The sequence below is a fragment of the Oryzias latipes genome, chromosome 2, assembly GCF_002234675.1.
Source record: "Oryzias latipes chromosome 2, ASM223467v1".
Taxonomy (NCBI): Eukaryota; Metazoa; Chordata; class Actinopteri; order Beloniformes; family Adrianichthyidae; genus Oryzias; species Oryzias latipes.
Window position 1 is genome coordinate 7,710,924 of NC_019860.2, and position 17,374 is coordinate 7,728,297.

A 17,374-nucleotide genomic window follows, 5' to 3' on the forward strand; every position below is an offset into this window, starting at 1 on the left:
TATTATAAGTTCTTGTGGTCAGTCCACACAAGAAATGGTCTCTCAGCTCCCTCCAGCCAATGACGCCACTACTCAAGTGCCAATTTGACAGCAAGGAGTTCTCTGTTCCCTATATCATAGTTTCTCTCAGCAGGAGTGAGCTTGCAGGAGAAATTTTGCGCAGGGATGGACTTTATCAGACGCTTTCTGAGACAAAACAGCCCCTACTCCTTTTTAAGATGCCTCCACCTCCATGATGAATTACTTGGAGGGATCAGGCTGAGTCAAGATAGGAGCTGCAGAGAAGCGTCATATATCTTATCTGCTCCCTCATCCCAGGTAAAACACACCTTCGCTGAAGTTAGTCCATGGAGGGGTGCAGCCATGTAACTAAAGCCTCTAATGAATGGCCTGTAAAAATTGGCTAGCGCTGGAGTTGTTTGCGCCCGGTAGGAACAGGTCAATCCAGAAGAGCCTTTACCTTGTCCCCATCAATCTGTACGGACCCAGGTGTAACTACATGGCCGAGGAACATTTTGTGTGTGGAAATCACACTTCTCGGCCTTGCAATACAGCTGGTTCTCCAGGAGGCGCTAGATGATGGCTCTGACGTGCTGCACAAGGGTCTTGAGAACTGGAGAGAAGGTCTGAATTTTGTCCAGATACACAAACACAAACTTATTAATCATGTCCTTGAGCATGTCATTAATCAAACACTGAAAAACAGCAGGAGCGTTGGTATATCCAACAAGTATTACCAAATACTCAAAGTGGCCACGAGGGGTGTTAAAGGCGGTCTTTGACTCATTTGACTCATCCCTCTCCCGTATGCAGACCAGATGATATGCACTTCGGAGGTCCAATTTGGTGAAGACCTGAAGACCTCAGAGTTTCAAGGACCTCATGCGCTCCTTCATGTGCCACCAAGATCCTGGTAGGTGGTCGTGAAGGTGGAGAAAAAGATTAAATGTGGCACACCGGTTCCCTCCTAGCTGGTGAACCCTGGCATTTTCCCGGACTGTTGAGGACAAAGTGTCCAGACTGCCCACGGTACAAACACAGTCCTGCTCCCATACGGTGCTGCTGTTCTGCAGGAGAGAGACATACTAATTCCAGCAGCATGGGCTCCGGGGGAGGAATCCTGTCGTAGAGACATTCTTCTGGTGTTTTTTGTTACAGTCAATTAGTAGCCAAAACTTTATTTTTTATTTTATGCCCCCCTAGGTACCCCTCGACTCTGAAGGGCGCGTAACAACTCCCATCGCTTGGCTCTCCCGTCAAGAAGCTCAGAGCGATCAATTCCTTTGCTCTGTTGGGAGGGGAACACACTCGGATTTAAGTCAACATGGAGGCGGCAGGAAGTGAGAAAAGCCTGGCAGTCCCTCCAAATGGCTCAGGGTGACCCAGTTGGGTTTGTCGTAACGGAGACGTAGGAGCCAGCTCCAATCTAGACAGGCGATCATGGAGCTGCTGCATACCAGACATGCAGCCGTGCATCCCCTGAGTCAGGCCCGACAGCTCACCTCCTGTAGCAGTACCTCCTTCACCGGATGACCCAGGTAAGTCTCTGGAGTGTGAATTTTCTGGAGGGTTTGACATGGTTGGAATGTAATGTTAGGGCTTGTAACTAGAAGGAACCCAGGAGCAGGAAGAACTCGAATCCAAGGGATTGGAATGCCATAAGGATAAATAACCAAGATCCACCACATACAAAATCATGACTCAAATGACAGGACAAAACAAGACACTGCGACAACGAAAATCCAAGTGACAACTCCAAAAATACCTGAAATAATAATTGACAAGTGCAAACAGCTGTGAAGGCTGGAGACAGTACATGGGGGAGGGGGGGGGGTGCTGCCACACAGCACTAATTGTGACAGCATATCATAAAAAAAAATGCTTCAAACTTTGACTTTCAATCGAAGCAGGAAGTGATCAATTACGGAGAATTAATTATTGCTAATTTATTAAGAGTGAACTTTTTGGGTGTTTTCTTGTGAGGTCTGATCGTTCTTAGATGACTCGTCTCACCGATTTGGTTTTGACAGGTTTTTCCAAAATCATGTGCAGAGTTTCAGCTTGTTTGTGATCTTTATGAATGTAACTGGGAACACTCAAAGAATGGATCAAATGTCTGCTCTTTTCTGAAGCCATTTCTGTTTTCTACACCAGGTGATAAGAGCAGCAACAGCAGGAGAGGACAGATAATGGGAGGAGCAATGAAGAAGACTGATGAGGATTCATCATGTTCATCCAAGCATCAGAGCTTCAGCTGCAGCAGCTCCTCCTCTATGTTGAACAACAGTTTGAGAGGAGGAACCGCTGAGATCCAGCCAAGTCATTCCACACAGATACTGAGGGACACTGACCAGTGTTGGTAAACGAGTGTCAATGCTAGAAATTTCCGGAATGCAATGGCCAGACTCAAATGTGGAAAATACAGGTATCTGTGCCCACACAAAAACATCAACTGCTTTTTTGCATTTCACTATAAGAAAGAAGCAATGCACACTTTCTGCATTGAAAAGACAAATACACTTGTTGGTTTTTATGTGCATTAGTCAAATTAACAATCTCTACTTAATCATCTACTCAAATACAAAATCATGACCCAGAGGGAGATCCATGTGGAGCCAAGAGTTCCACACAAACTCTTTGCTCCTTTGGAATTCTCACAGAGGAGCTGGAGGAAAAAAAACGAGGAGATGAAAGTCTGGACATCTTTGGTTAGACTGCTGCTAGACCGGGATGAGTAGATGATGGATGGATGGATGGATTGCATAGCTGCTTTTACACAACTTCAATGTTTATCTGCTTGAGGAGATATGACCATCACAATTATAAACTGTTTTATGGGGGTGGCAAAATTAGCATAATTTCAGAGCATTTATATTTAACATTCAAAACAGAGAAAAGAAGGAGGTGATGAGGAAGAGTCAGCAGCAAATGTTGGACATTGATCCCTGATCCATGACTTCAGCTCTGAATGAAGAGTCAGAAGCTGCTGGGAGCTTTGATGGATGATGTGATGATGTTTGTGGATGAAAAGGTGAGGATGTTTGTGGAGGATGTGTCTGTCAGAGCAGCATCCAGCTGCAGCATGACTCTGTCACTGTCTGCTCACAAACATCAGCCGCTGGACTCTCAGCTGCATCTGCTGAAACACAGCAGGACTCAGAGTGCATGTGAGCGTGCACGGCTGCTTCTTCTGCACTAGGATTTAAAGGAGTCTGTTGGAGCAAAGACACAATGAAGAGCTGATGGCTGCAAGCAGAACTTTGTGGAGCATAAATGTCAGCAGACAGCTTTGAAACAAGCAGCTGCAGGAAGAAAAGAAGAAGTTCTTCTGCAGATCTTTGAAGAGAACAAGCAGCTGCAGGAAGATGCTGCTGCAGATCAGAATCTGGATATTTCTGCTCACTGTGGGTCAACACAACTTTGTCATCATATTGATCTGAACACAACTGAAACATGGAGTCTGACCTCAGAGTCTGCAGTCTGCAGTCTGGACTCTCCAGAAAACCACACAGAGGATGAAATCCTGAATCTTGCAGGTAGTTCCCGCTCAGGTCCAGTTCTGTCAGATTGGACGGGTTTTTCTTCAGAGCTAAGACCAGAGATTTACAGCTGATCTGTGATAAATTGCAGTCCTTCAACCTGCAATCAGACAGAAAAGTGTGTTCAGGAGCAGTGATATGGCTGGAGGTCCAGGAACTTGGTCCATTCAATCAGGTGGGACCCGCCTTGATGACAGACTGATAGATGAGATGATCACATTGAATTATAGGTACAAAAAAAAAAAAAAACTTCCGTTGGAAAATCTTGATCACATTTTAATGAATCCGACACAAAGTTAAGTGAACAAAGACTGTTTAAACCTTCTGCAGATATTTTACGGGGAGATGAAGATTCAAGAAAACAAAGTTGCTGATTCATGAAAACTTGGAAAAGAGACATTGAAGAATTTTCCAACAGCAAAGCTAGATTAGACAGAACCCTGTTAAGAACCTTAAGCACAGAAATCCTTCTCTGTGTTACAGAGAAATACACAGTCAGTCCTGTTTTTAGACACTGATGCTATGATACTAATGATGCTATGCTAACGAGCTGTTCGTGTGTCCTAAGTATAAAATAGCGATTTGTCAAATTTTAACACTCTGCTCATGGAAGAAATGTGTAATATTCAGCGGGTTGTTTAGGTTTCAATATTTATTTCCTATCATACTTTAAACATAACGGTTGCACTGAAGGACCTGGATGCAACAGTTTTTTACAGATAACTAAGAATAGGCATTTATTAATAAAACTCTATTCCAAATATACAAACTCTTGTGTAACCTGAGTACTTGAATTATTTTACTACCAGACAGTGGTTTGTTTTTATTAATTTTACCGACATGTTTCGGTGGAATACCTTCCGCCTTCGTCAGGGTCGTCATCAGGTGGTAGTGTGTGACGTATTTAAAAACAGATGATTGTGACTGAGGTGAGTCACCTGTCAAACTTTGACGAGTGACTCCGCCCCTTGTGTCTGTTTTTTGCTGGAGGATTTTGCTCCAGGTAGTTTTTATAACTCTTTGTATTAAGCCATTTTACTAAACTGGATAACAAGAAAAACATTAATGTTTGATTAGATGGGCTCGGAAAAACTGTCAGCCCAAAGTTCAAGTAACTTTCAAAGAATTCATTCTCTTTGGTCTCCCATAGCTAATTTCATGACTTAGGGGGTGGGTGACTGGGCGTTGCTGCTCCTTGTCTGTCTGCCGTGGTTTGGGAGTGGTGGGTGAGCCCTCCGGTGCCTGGCGGGTGCGGTTGGGACTCCGTCGGTCTGGGGGGTCAGATCCGGTGCCGGGGTGGGGCTGGCGGGGGCGCCACGTGGTCTTCTGGGCTCGGGTGTGAGGGGACGTGGTCAGGAAGATTAAGTGGGGCTTGGGGGGTGGTCTTTTTGCCTGTGCAGGAGGGGCCCTGCCCTCGGGCGAGGTGCTCCTGCACTGGATGGGCTGCCCATCTGCACGTGGGGCTGGGATCACTCCTTCTCTGGCTCTGGGACGGGGCAACTCTCTTGGGGCACGTGGTTGCTCTGGGCGACACCTACCATGACATGTTTCTTTCAATTTGAGGAGTTGTGAATAACAAGTGTTGTATCTTGAGGGATAATATAAATGTAGTAACTTTTTCAGATATGGAGGTGAGAGACCAAGCAAGCTTTTGTAAATGAACATAAGCCAGTGGTTGTTGCGATGGGACTGCAAAGAAGGCCAATTAACCTGAGAGTACATTATGCAGTGATATCTTCTGTAAGGGGCATTAGTAACAAAACGAATTGCAGAGTGAATAATTGTGTAAAATGTTTGAAAACTTCCTTTGCGGCCATGGCTATATATTATATTACCATAATAAAACAAAGGAAGAATACACATTTCAACGACAATCTTTTAGCTGAAGATGTAGAAGCAGAACGGTTTCTGTACAAAAAGCCATGTTTTGCTTTGACTTTAATTTGTAACATGGTGATGTGGTGACGGGAGTACAGTGCATTGTCTAACCAGATTCCCAAGTACTTGTTCTCTGTAACCAGCTCTAAGATGGTTCTATCTCCGGTGATAAGGTCGGGTTGGAAGGAATTGCAGTTAAACCACATGATTTGAGTTTTTTTAGCGTTCAAGGATAGCCCTAAATTTGTAAAGGCCTTTTGTATATCCAATAAGCCTCGTTGCAGTGAATGATGGACTGTTTCTGGAGACGGACCAGAAGCATACAAAACAGTGTCATCAGCATATAAGTGTACAGTACCTTTACTAACAGCCCTTGGGATGTCATTAATTTAAATAGAGAAGAGAGTAGGGCCATGAACAGACCCCTGTGGCACACTTTAAGAGATACAGAGAGGCTGAGAATATTAAAAAAATATATATTTGCCTGCTGCATTCTGTCAGACAAATAGTTAGTGAATCATATTAGAGACTGGTTGGAAATACCCATGTTGCCAAGTCTGTTCAATAAAATAGAATGGTTTACCAAATCAAAGCTTTAGCTAGATCAATGAATGCAGCACAATACTATTTGGAGTCCAAAGCAGAGCCAATATCATCAACAACTTTAAACACTGCAGTGATACAACCATGACCGGAACGGAAGCCAGACTGTACTGCAGATAATATTTTATGAATCTCAAGATGGTGAGTCAGCTGTTTATTAACAAGACAGCATTGCAGATGTCCATTCAGCTGGAATTTCACCAGTATGGATGTAGAGATTAAAAGCATTTGTCAGTATTGATCAGGATGACTGTCATTAGTTTGAGTTCTTGTTTGTTTTCTGACTCTAAATACTCATAAATCTGTCAAATGTTTCAACAGCTGAACCTTTTGTTGCCATGGAAACATCTTTGTTCTAAAGAAAATCTAAGCAACCGTTTTCTTCCACTGTAGACTCTTCCAAGAATCAAAGATGTTCAATTTCTCAAAAATCCAGAAAATCTTTGAAACCAAACCTTTCAGCTTCAGTGAAGAACTACAAATGTAGAAATGAACCAACCAGCAGCTTCAATGTTAATTAAATATGTCAAATTATCCTAAGTTTGATTAGTTACCGTATGAATGTATAACTGATGTTTATATTGCTTTTGTGTATAACTTCTATTTGATTGCTTGAAATAAACCATTTCAAATAAAAAAAAAATGTTCTGACCTCAGAGTCTGCAGTCCGCAGTTTGGACTCTCCAGTCCAGAACACATAACCTTCACGGATGAATCCTTCAGGCTGTTGTTGCTCAGATCCAATTCTGTCAGGTGGGACAGGTTGGACTTCAGAGCTGAGGCCACAATTTCACAGTAAGTCTCTGAGAGTCCACATCGTTCTGAAAGTCTGTGAAGAAAAACAAAGACAGAAACAGGTGATCATATGATGAGTTCAGGATGTGATGAAGTTCCATTTGGACATTTCTATATTCATCAGAGCTTCATTTTGGAATAAAATGTCAATAGGTTATCCCATATTTACTCTGAAGTACTGAAATATTGAAATATCTACCAAGTGACCATGTATGGTAAAATAATGTGTGGAGAAATGCTTGTGCAGGACTTGTTTCCAGGGAAAAAAAAGATCATTTGAGTGTGAAAAACAAACTGATTTTCTTTTTTCATGTTTTTATTTCTTATCATTTTCAAACCTTTCATTCTTTGTAAATCAATCTGAACACTGATCTGATTCATCATCACAATCACTTCTGGACTCACCTGAACTTTCTGCAGTTCCTCATAGCTGGGATCAGTCTCCGTTTACCCTCATCTGATGTCTTGTACTGGTTGAGGTCCAGCTCATCCAGAACCTCCTCTGACATCTGCAGAGTGTAGGCCAGAGCTGAACAGTGGATCTCTGAGAGTTTCTTCTCTGATTTGTTCTCTGACTTCAGGAACTCTTGGATCTCCTGATAAACTGAGAGGTCCTTCATCTCCATCAGACAGTGATAGATGTTGATGCTTCTGTCAGGTGAGACTCCTTTACTGTTGATCTCCTTCAGGTTGTTGATGGCTCTCTGGATGGTTTCTGGATTCTTCTCTCTCTGACCCAGCAGGCCTCCTAAGAGTCTCTGGTTGGACTCCACAAAGAGACCATGAAGGAAGCGAACCAGCAGGTCCAGGTGTCCAGTTTTACTCTGCAGGGATTTCTTCATGACTCTACTCAAAAACTCATCCAGGGATGGGTTCTCCATTTTCTTCTTCAGGAAGTTCTCAATGACCTTTACCTTCCTGTTGGAGTAACAGTGGAACATGTAGACTGCAGCCAGAAACTCCTGAACGCTCAGATGAACAAAGCTGTAGACCGGTTTCTGGAAGATCCCACACTCTCTTCTGAAGATCTCAGTACAAACTCCAGAGTACACTGAGGCCTCTGTGACATCCAGACCACACTGCTGCAGGTCTTCTTGGTAGAACATGATGTTTCCTTTCTCCAGATGTTCAAATGCCAGCCTCCCCAGCTTCAGAAGAACTTCCCTGTCAGTCTCTGTCAGCTCTTGTGGACTTGTCTGATGTTCCTGCTGGTACTTGTTCTTCTTCCTCTTTGTCTGGACCATCAGGAAGTGGGAGTACATGTCAGTCAGGGTGGTGGGCAGCTCTCCTCTCTGCTCTGTGGTCAGCAGGTTCTCCAGAACCACAGCAGTGATCCAGCAGAAGACTGGAACTTCACACATGATGTAGAGGGACATGGAGCCCTTGATGTGGGAGATGATTCTGCTGGACAGCTCTTCATCTGGGAACCTCCTCCTGAAGTACTCCTCCTTCTGAGCATCATTGAAGCCTCGTACTTCTGTCAGTCTGTCCACACATGAAGGAGGGATCTGATTGGCTGCTGCAGGTCTGGAAGTGATCCAGACCAGAGCTGAGGGCAGCAGACGTCCCTGGATGAGGTTAGTGAGCAGCACGTTGACTGAGGACTTGTGTGTGACATCAGACACCAGCGGACTGTTGTTGAAGTCCAGAGAAAGTCTGCTTTCATCCAGACCATCAAAGATGAACAGAAGTTTGCAGACAGACAGCTGTTCTGCTGGGATCTTCTGGAGTGTTGGATGGAACAGCTGGATCAGAGTGAGAAGACTGTGCTGCTCATCTCTGATCAAGTTCATCTCCCTGAAGGACAGAGGAACCACAGCACTGATGTCTTGGTTCTCCAAGCCCTCGGCCCAGTCCAGAGTGAACTTCTGCACTGAGAAGCTTTTTCCAGCTCCAGCAACTCCGCTGGTCAGAACCACTCTGATGGATCTGTGTTGGTCAGGGAGGACTTTGAAGATGTCTGGGTTCTTGATTGCAGTGTCATGGAGCTGGTTGGTCTTGGTGGTTGTCTCCAGCTGCATCACCTCATGTTGGGTGTGACCCTCTGGTCTCAGTTTCTCTGTGATGTAGAGCTCAGTGTAGACCCTGTTGAGGAGCGTTTCTCTTCCTGCTTCTTCAGTTCCTTCAGCCACATGTTCACTTCTGCTCTTCAGACTGATCTGATGTTCTCCAAAACTCTCCTGCAGACCAACATCTGCTGAAAGAGCAGAGAAGAAAGCTCCTTCATGAGTGTTCCACATGTTTCCAGAAGAATCCATCAGCAGATGATCAGGCTCTGACTCACCAGCTCTGGGTCTTTCTGCAGACTGGGGTCCGCTCCTCTTCTTCTCTCTGTGGACACTAAGGAGAAACGTTAGTGAACAACAATCAAAGCCTTCAGTGGGAAGTTCCAGACTAACGCTGATCATAAAGCAGATCCTCTCTGATCTTCAGACTCAGATAAGTTATGTGATCCAGACTGTGCTGAATGTGAGCAAATGTGTTTCCAGGTTGAAACCAGAGCAGATCTAGTCCATCTGAAGGTCTAAATCAGGGCTGTCGAACTCATTTTGGTTCGGGGGCCACATTCAAGGCGTCTGATCCCAAGTGGGCCGGACCATAACATAAAGGCAAAAAAACAGCTTTTTTTTTTTTTTTTTTTACTTTGTTGGAAAAAATGCATCAACCAACACAGTAGACAAATCATTTGTTATTACTGTACACATTAATTCACAGAGGCCAATGGATCTCAAATAAAATGCATTTCAATTAAAAAAATTTGTTTATTCAATAGTCACAGACTGAATATTTTACATCTGACACTGAAGCAATCCCGTTTATAAACTCAAGAGTTTCCCCTTGTTGGGATTAATAAAGTTCATTCATTCATTCAAGAGGGGCCACGGAAATAAATGAAACACCTGCCTAGAATGTAAATGTGCAAATCAATGAAAAATTAAACTTGTGTAGCCCACTTATAAAAAAGGATTTATTTTTCCTACAGGTTTTTAAAGGGTTAATTTTTCATTTGCGCTAGAGATGGTTTGGACCTCCAGGCATACCATGCAGGGCTCTGTGGAGGGTGCCATCTTGTGTCTGTGTGTTCTTTTCTTGCAAGCACGAGGCAGAGAAGGAGCTGCGTGACCAGCAGAAAAAGATCGGTAGTGTTATAGAGAGAAGAAGAAAAATAAGTTGAAGAATCAAAAGAAGCTACCTTTTGTTTTTTGAGATCGGTTACATTGTGTGCCGAACGAACATTTTCAGAGCGGCTACGTTGTGAACGTGTCGTGTTTAAGAATTCTTGGAAACTCCGGTGAGCAGGAAAGAGTTGTAAAATGGAGTTGACGGTTATGTTTTAAATTAAATTCTTAAAAGGGGGAACAAAACAATTCGGAGTATGTAAAAAATGTTAAATTTTGTTCTGTGTTATAAATGTTTACTTTATCTGATTTCTTCCTGGTATAAATATGCGTGAATATGTATTTTTGACAAGTTAATTGAAATGGTGGTTGAAGTATTCATTGTTTAAAAAGAATTGTATTAAACCATGGTTATAATAATTGTATTTGTTAACACTTAATTCATACAGTTATTTTTTCAGATTTGTGCAAAGGGAAATTCCTTTTACTAATAGTAAATACTTGTTAAAAGGATTCCTGAATTTTTTGTTTGTAAATTGGTTTTGGTGAACTACTAAAAAAAAAAGAGAAAACCATAAAAACAATTTCCAAATTCCAGGGAAAAGATATTGAGTTAATTGAAAGATGAGATCTCACTTAAAATATAGATTATAATGTGTCTGATTTATTCTGTACTATGTGCAGAATTGTTTTGATGACCCTCAATTATATCTCGTACTACAATTCTTCGTTGGCGGTCGATGGTGGGCCAGGCGTAGAACGAGAGTATCCTGTTGGAGATTGAAGTACAGTGTGGCCAGCTGTTACTGATTCCCATCAACAGGATTGAACCCAACCTGACAGGACAAGAGATAAGGAACATTCCCATACACATTCACTTATCCTACCCGGGTAGAGAACAAATTGAGTGCATGAACGAGACAAAGGAAAATTTATTTTATACTATTTCTTATAAAGCTGATTTATTTTGTAAAAGAAATTCAGTTTTCTGAAGAAATTATTGTTTATGTTGTTCTATTTTGTGTTGTGAAAGGTAATGGAATAAACCTGCCCTCTGTTATTTAAACACATTGTTGTTTCGGAGGTCCCGAATACAAGCGGCTGAAATGAGCTTCCTCCGTAGGGTGGCTGGGCGCTCCCTTAGAGATAGGGTGAGAAGCTCGGCCACCCGCAGGGAGCTCGGAGTAGAACCGCTTCTCCTCCACATCGAAAGGAGCCAGCTGAGGTGGCTCGGGCATCTAGTCCGGATGCCCCCTGGACGCCTCCCTGGAGAGGTGTTCCGGGCATGTCCCACTGGGCGGAGGCCCCGGGGAAGACCCAGGACACGCTGGAGAGACTACGTCTCTCGGCTGGCCTGGGAACGCCTCGGGGTCCCCCCAGAGGAGCTGGAGGAAGTGGCTGGGGTGAGGGAAGTCTGGGCATCTCTGCTCAGTCTGCTGCCCCCGCGACCCGGTCCCGGATAAGCGGAGGAAGATGGATGGATGGATGGTTGTTTTTCTTCTCTTCGTAAATAGAATATAGTAACTTTGTGTAGCTTTTGCTGGTTAAGTTTGACACAAGTGCTACACTTGCAAACATTTGTGAACATAAGAATTTGGAGTTAACCTCCTTTCTCTCCTGAAACTTCACCAGACCATCAATATCAGGATTCAGATCAATTCAATTTTATTTGTATAGCCCAAATTCCCAACAACAGTCGTCTCGATGGGCTTCGTATCGATCCTGTGCAGCAACACATTTACTGTCGTTCCAGTGTGCAAATCACAATGAAATGTCCAAGAGTCTTTTCCTGGTTTCCTGCATGAATTTTGTGGCAACACCTCACTTTTTCCTGATTTTGATGGGGCGCCATCAGTGACCAGACTGACATCACGTGACCAGTTCACTCCAACATCGTCCAGCACAGTAACTAGAGAGCTGACTATGTCATCAGCTGTTGTTGTGTCCATCAACTCAAGAAACTCCGCTATGACGTCTCTTCAACACCTCTAATAAATATGCACAGTTGTGCAATATCTGTATCTGTGCTTTCATCAATGACTGGATTCCTTCATTTGGCACCCAACTCTCCTCAGAGATGTTGTATCTGCAATCGTAATCCTTGACAGACTTATGCTAGCAAAGGTCAACTGCTTTTTGGGGCACAAGACTTCTGCAGCCGTCAGCATTTTTCAATAAGATCATCATCCAAAAATGTTTAGAATGTTTGCTCCAACTTGTTTGCAATCAGGTGTCTATCAATGCTCCATCACTGACATTACGCTGCAGTAAATGCAGACGGTTGTTCTTCAGTCCAGCTAATAGTTGGTAAATCTTCTCTTTTCTTAACTGCAAACGGTGAAACTTTTCTTTGTGACGAGTCTTATTGTGGTGCTGAAAGTTATATTCTTTGAGCACCTTTTGATGACATAACAAGCATGCAGGTTTTGCAGTCAGTTCCGTGAAAAAAATAAAACATTTATTTTCCTGGAAAGCTCAGCGCTCCACTTCAACCTTTTTCCTTTTTGACAACATTTTGGTCATTATGGTGACACTACTCATCATTCTTATTGCAACATAACAGCAATGAGGCTCGCGCAGAACGAAACTACATCTTACCCAGACACAGAGCTGTTAGGTTTCGCTTTTGAGAAATGAGAGCACAAGGGCACAGTTTGTAGAAATGATAAACCCTGAAAACGCCTCTGGTGCCAATGTTGATGAAATGCTGAATTCTGTTACTTCTAGCATCTTGAATGTTCTGGATGCCATTGCCCCTATGAAGGTTAAATTGAGAAAACATAGACAGAAATCTCCCTGGAGGAACGATGATCTAGTCAGGGCACAGAAACAACAGTGCCGCAGAGCTGAGCGAAAGTGGCGCAAGTCAAAACTCCAGGTTCATTATGAAATCTATAAGGGGGAGTTGTATGCTTACAACCAGATCTTATGCAGAACAAGGGAAAGGTACTTCTCTGAAATCTTTGGAAGTTGCAGCAGCAACTCTCGTGTCCTGTTCACAACAGTAAACAGATTAACTAACCCTCCAACCCAGCTACCAATAGAACTGGTTTGCACACTTAAATGTAATGAGTTTGCTGTATTTTTTAATGACAAGGTTCAGGGCATTAAAAAACCCATCAACTCCACAACACATATAACTATCGAACGGCCACCTACTCACTCTAAGCTGACTCACTTTGTACCTGTCACTGACCAAACTGTCCAAGAGACCATCACCCGTCTGAGCTCGTCTACATGCTGCCTTGATGTGTTACCCACTAGATTTCTAAAGTCTGTCCTGAGCAGTGTGTTGCCATCAATTACTCAAATAGTTAACATGTCTCTTCAATCTGGAATATTTCCAGAGGCCTTAAAAACTGCAGTCATTAAACCTCTCCTGAAGAAAAGCGGTCTTGATCCCACTGTACTGAATAATTACAGACCTATCTCTAATCTGCCATTTTTAGGAAAAGTCCTTGAAAAAGTTGTCTACCAACAGCTCACTGATTTTCTCTTATTAAACAATTCATTTGATGTTTTCCAGTCAGGTTTTAGACCCCATCATAGCACAGAAACTGCTCTTATCAAGGTAACCAACGACATCCGCCTGAACACTGATGATGGCAAAGTCACTGTCTTAATCCTGCTAGACCTGAGTGCTGCCTTTGATACTGTTGATCATGGGATCCTTTTGCACAGACTCCAAGACTGGGTTGGCATCTCTGGATCTGCCCTAAGTTGGCTCAAGTCTTATCTAAAAGACAGGAAATAATTTGTTGAAATTGGGAGTTGTGTCTCAAACTACATGGCCTTGACTTGTGGTGTGCCCCAGGGATCGCTCCTGGGACCCCTTCTGTTCAACCTCTACATGCTGCCACTAGGGCAGTTAATAAGCAGTAATAACATATCTCATCACAACTATGCAGATGATACTCAGATCTATGTGTCACTGACAACAGATGAATATGGGCCAGTGGATTCACTCAGCCACTGCCTCCAACAGATCAGCGCGTGGATGCAGAACAACTTTCTCCAGCTAAACTCAAACAAGACCGAAGTTATTATTTTTGGACACAGAAACAAAGAGAAAGTCTCAGCAGCTACCTTCATTCTCTGTCTCTTAAACCCTCAAATCAAGTCAGAAATCTAGGGGTAATCATGGACTCTGACCTGAACTTTAACAGCCATATCAAGTCAGTAACATCAGCGGCATTTTACCATCTGAAAAACATTGCCAAAATCAAAAACATAGTGTCAAAGCCAGACCTGGAGATACTTATTCATGCATTTGTCTCCAGTAGGTTAGACTACTGTAACGGCCTGCTCACCGGCCTCTCCAAACGAGCTGTAAAACAGCTTCAGTACATCCAGAATGCTGCTGCTCGAGTCCTGACCAGAACCAGGAAGTATGATCACACTAGTCCTGTGCTCAGGTCTTTGCACTGGCTCCCTGTACCTCAAAGAATAGACTTCAAAGCAGCTCTGCTTGTGTACAAGTCTCTCCTTGGCCGAGCACCAAAGTACATCTCTGACATGTTAGTGCCATATGAACCATCTCGTACCCTGAGGACCTCAGGGGCCGGCCTCCAGTTGATTCCCAAAGTCAGAACTAAACAAGGGGAATCAGCGTTTCAATATTCTGCAGCTAAAATCTGGAAGAGCCTCCCTGAAGTCGTAAGACAGGCCTCTTCTGTGTTCATGTTCAAATCTAGACTTAAAACATTTCTGTTTAGCCGTGTATATGACTGAAAGGTCCTATCTGCACGTTTGTTTTCTTTCCTTCCTTTATTTTTAAATCAATTTTCAATTTTTTTTTTCTTTTCTTTTAAAGTAAATTTTACGTTGATTATTTCTATGATGTATTGTGATTTTAATGCATTTTTCTGTTTTGTGAAGCACCTTGAATTACTTTGTGTACGAATTGTGCTATACAAAAAATCTTGCCTTGCCTTGCCTTTTGGAACGTCCAAAGATGTGCTGTTTCACCTGTTTTGCTTTTCCATTACTCCCCCTAGTGGCGGAATTGCACATTTCAGTTATGTCTTTAAAAAATCATAACTCGCCACAGGAATGGACTAGAAACGTGCTTTCTTTTTTAAACATCCTTATTATTTTTACTCTTCATGACTGGGCCTGATAGAAACATCTTGCGGGCCGGAAACGGCCCGCAGGCCGTATGTTTGACACCCCTGGTCTAAATGATACGTTAGCTGTGTTTGGAGCTCATGTCTGGACTGAGCTCAGAGAAAAGTTCAGCTGTTTGCTTCATGCTCACAGACTGAGCTTTGTGTCCTCAAGAGTTGTCCAACTCTTTTCTTTCGTCTCAGACCTAAAGCGCTCACAGCAGATGGTTGACCTTCCTGGATGGATCAGCTGATGTTCTTGATGAGAACATTGTTGTTCCTGCTGAGAGCTGAACTCTGCTTTGTTCACTAGAAACTGCTTCTTACTGTGAGTCTGAAGGTCCTGGTTCAGTTCTGAATTCTGGAGAATTCCATTTGGACCGGTCACTCTTCATGGATCCACAGCTGGAGGCTGCAGACTGGAGTCTCTGTGTGACCTGTTGACCTCTGTAAACACAAAACCATCAGAGTGTTGGAGGATCTGCTTCTTCATGAACAGCTGATGGACTTTGACATGAACACAGACTGAGCTGTTTAGTCTGGAATAACATGACATGTTTGGATCAACAGTTTACAGTTGGAGGTGTAACCCTGACTGCTTTGCAGCTTCGCCCATATGACATAAAGCTCTCGCGAGAGTTTGTGCGATTATCGCACTAGGCTTTATAAAGGAGCATGCGCACTCAGTTTTGTTGACGGAAGTCAGACGAAGGGGGCTGTCACTGCCAGCATGAGACGCGGGCGGGTGATGAGAAGCGCTATGTGAATGAGTAACGTGGGAACTGGTGAGTGTTTTGTATATATTGGGGAGTCATTCTTAATAAACACTCTCGGTTGTGTGCCCAGGCAGATCAGCTGATGCTGGCGTTAGCTGAGTTCGTCTTGTTGAACGGGTTATGTGTGTTTTGTTGTTCTGTGCACGCAGTGGTTTTGAAATGCTGACGTGTTGTCACTGATGTTTGGGATTTGATTCACTCTTTATTGGTTTGAATTTATTGGTTATGTTTGATTTGGAGTACTCTTTTTGAACTTTAGTTGTTTATTTGCTGGAATTTGTGTTTTACTTTAATGTCCTCTTCCATTACAAAGAAGTTAGTTATTGCTGGTTCTGTGCAGGCCAGGTTCCACCGAGGATGGAGGCTGTTCGGCCCTGAATTCAGGCCTTTGCAAGTGGGAAACATTGGACTGGGCGGTAGGAAGCATCTACACCTACACCCCCATATGTGGATATGATGGATTATCCGATGAACTCTGCTTACACTGAACTTCTTGGACTGGATTCATGAACATTATTGGAGGATGGACAGCAGATTCACTGCAGTGAACTGATTTATGTTTTTTGCTTGTTTATTTTTTGTTGTAAATCAAATATGAATACATATATACACTTTCTGCATCTTAATGTTGCTTGTCATCATTAGCACTTCCTCTGAGACGAACTTTGGCCCTTTATAACTAGCTTTAACTAGAGTCTGGTGGATTCTAGTTAACTGGCTACAGAGGGAAAAGGTTTCAGCATTTTCTGTCAGTCAATCCAGACTTTTTTCTAGAAAAGCTGATTCCAATTCTCCATGTAGAAATGCAGAAATTTTGATAGCAGAAAGTCAAACTAGAACAATGTGATGTTTGGAAAGCATGAAAATCTGAATCCTAGGAGTCTGCAGTGATTCTTCTCATTAGACTGGAGCTGCTGTCAGTCAGAGTCAGCAGTCAACATGTTTTCTTCTCCAACATCTCTGATGTCTCTCAGAGACTCTCAGAAGACTCAACTGAAAAGATCTCATCACACACATGATGCTCCAAGTGAGTCTGATCAGAGAGATCCAGAACTGAACCAGACCTCAAGTCCTTCATCTGAAAACTGTTGATCATCTGAACTAGAATCCAGCCTCCAAAAACTCTGACAAACACTCACTGTTTCAGTCCTGAATGGATGTCCTTGAAGTTTATTGGTAAATCCTTTGACATGTCACTCCTGTTGGACCCCCAACTGGATCCAGATCCAGGTCCAGGTTGGTTCCTGTGAAGAATGAAAGTTGTTTGTGTGAGTGCTGAGCTCTGACATGGAGAAGATCATGGACAGTTGGAGATGTTCATCATTTGAAAACTGTTGATCATCTGAACTAGAATCCAGTCTCCTTTAACTCTGAAAAATACTTACTGCTCCACTCCTAAATGGATGCCTTTGAAGTTTATTGGTAAATCCTTTGATATGTCACTCCTGTTGGACCTCCAGCTGGATCCAGATCCAGGTTGGTTCCTGTGAAGAGAGAAGGTTGTTGGTGTGATTCCTGAGCTCTGACATGGAGAAGATCATGGACAGTTGGAGATGTTC

At 43.1% G+C, this 17,374-nt stretch overlaps 2 protein-coding genes across 8 annotated transcripts in view; both read right to left on the reverse strand.

The window, feature by feature from the left end:
- Window positions 1–17,374, reverse strand: part of LOC110014374 (gastrula zinc finger protein XlCGF57.1) — a 526,943-nt gene that overhangs the window by 214,375 nt on the left and 295,194 nt on the right. The gene's annotated exons all lie outside the window — the stretch shown is intronic.
- The window catches only part of LOC110014287 (NACHT, LRR and PYD domains-containing protein 12), a 69,567-nt gene that overhangs the window by 4,932 nt on the left and 47,261 nt on the right, over window positions 1–17,374 (reverse strand). For 3 of the 7 annotated variants that reach the window (XM_023962020.1, XM_023962036.1, XM_023962033.1), the window contains exons 4-8: window positions 15,367–15,486; window positions 9,100–9,155; window positions 7,221–9,012; window positions 6,673–6,849; window positions 3,466–3,639 (exon numbers count right to left, since the gene is read on the reverse strand). In XM_023962020.1, coding sequence (XP_023817788.1) covers window positions 3,466–3,639; window positions 6,673–6,849; window positions 7,221–9,012; window positions 9,100–9,155; window positions 15,367–15,486 — 2,319 coding nt within the window. Of the gene's footprint in view, window positions 1–3,465; window positions 3,640–6,672; window positions 6,850–7,220; window positions 9,013–9,099; window positions 9,156–15,366; window positions 15,487–16,954; window positions 17,060–17,200; window positions 17,300–17,374 lie in introns of all 7 variants that reach the window. The other 4 variants (XM_023962048.1, XM_023962030.1, XM_023962028.1 and 1 more) reach the window with 3 other exon arrangements.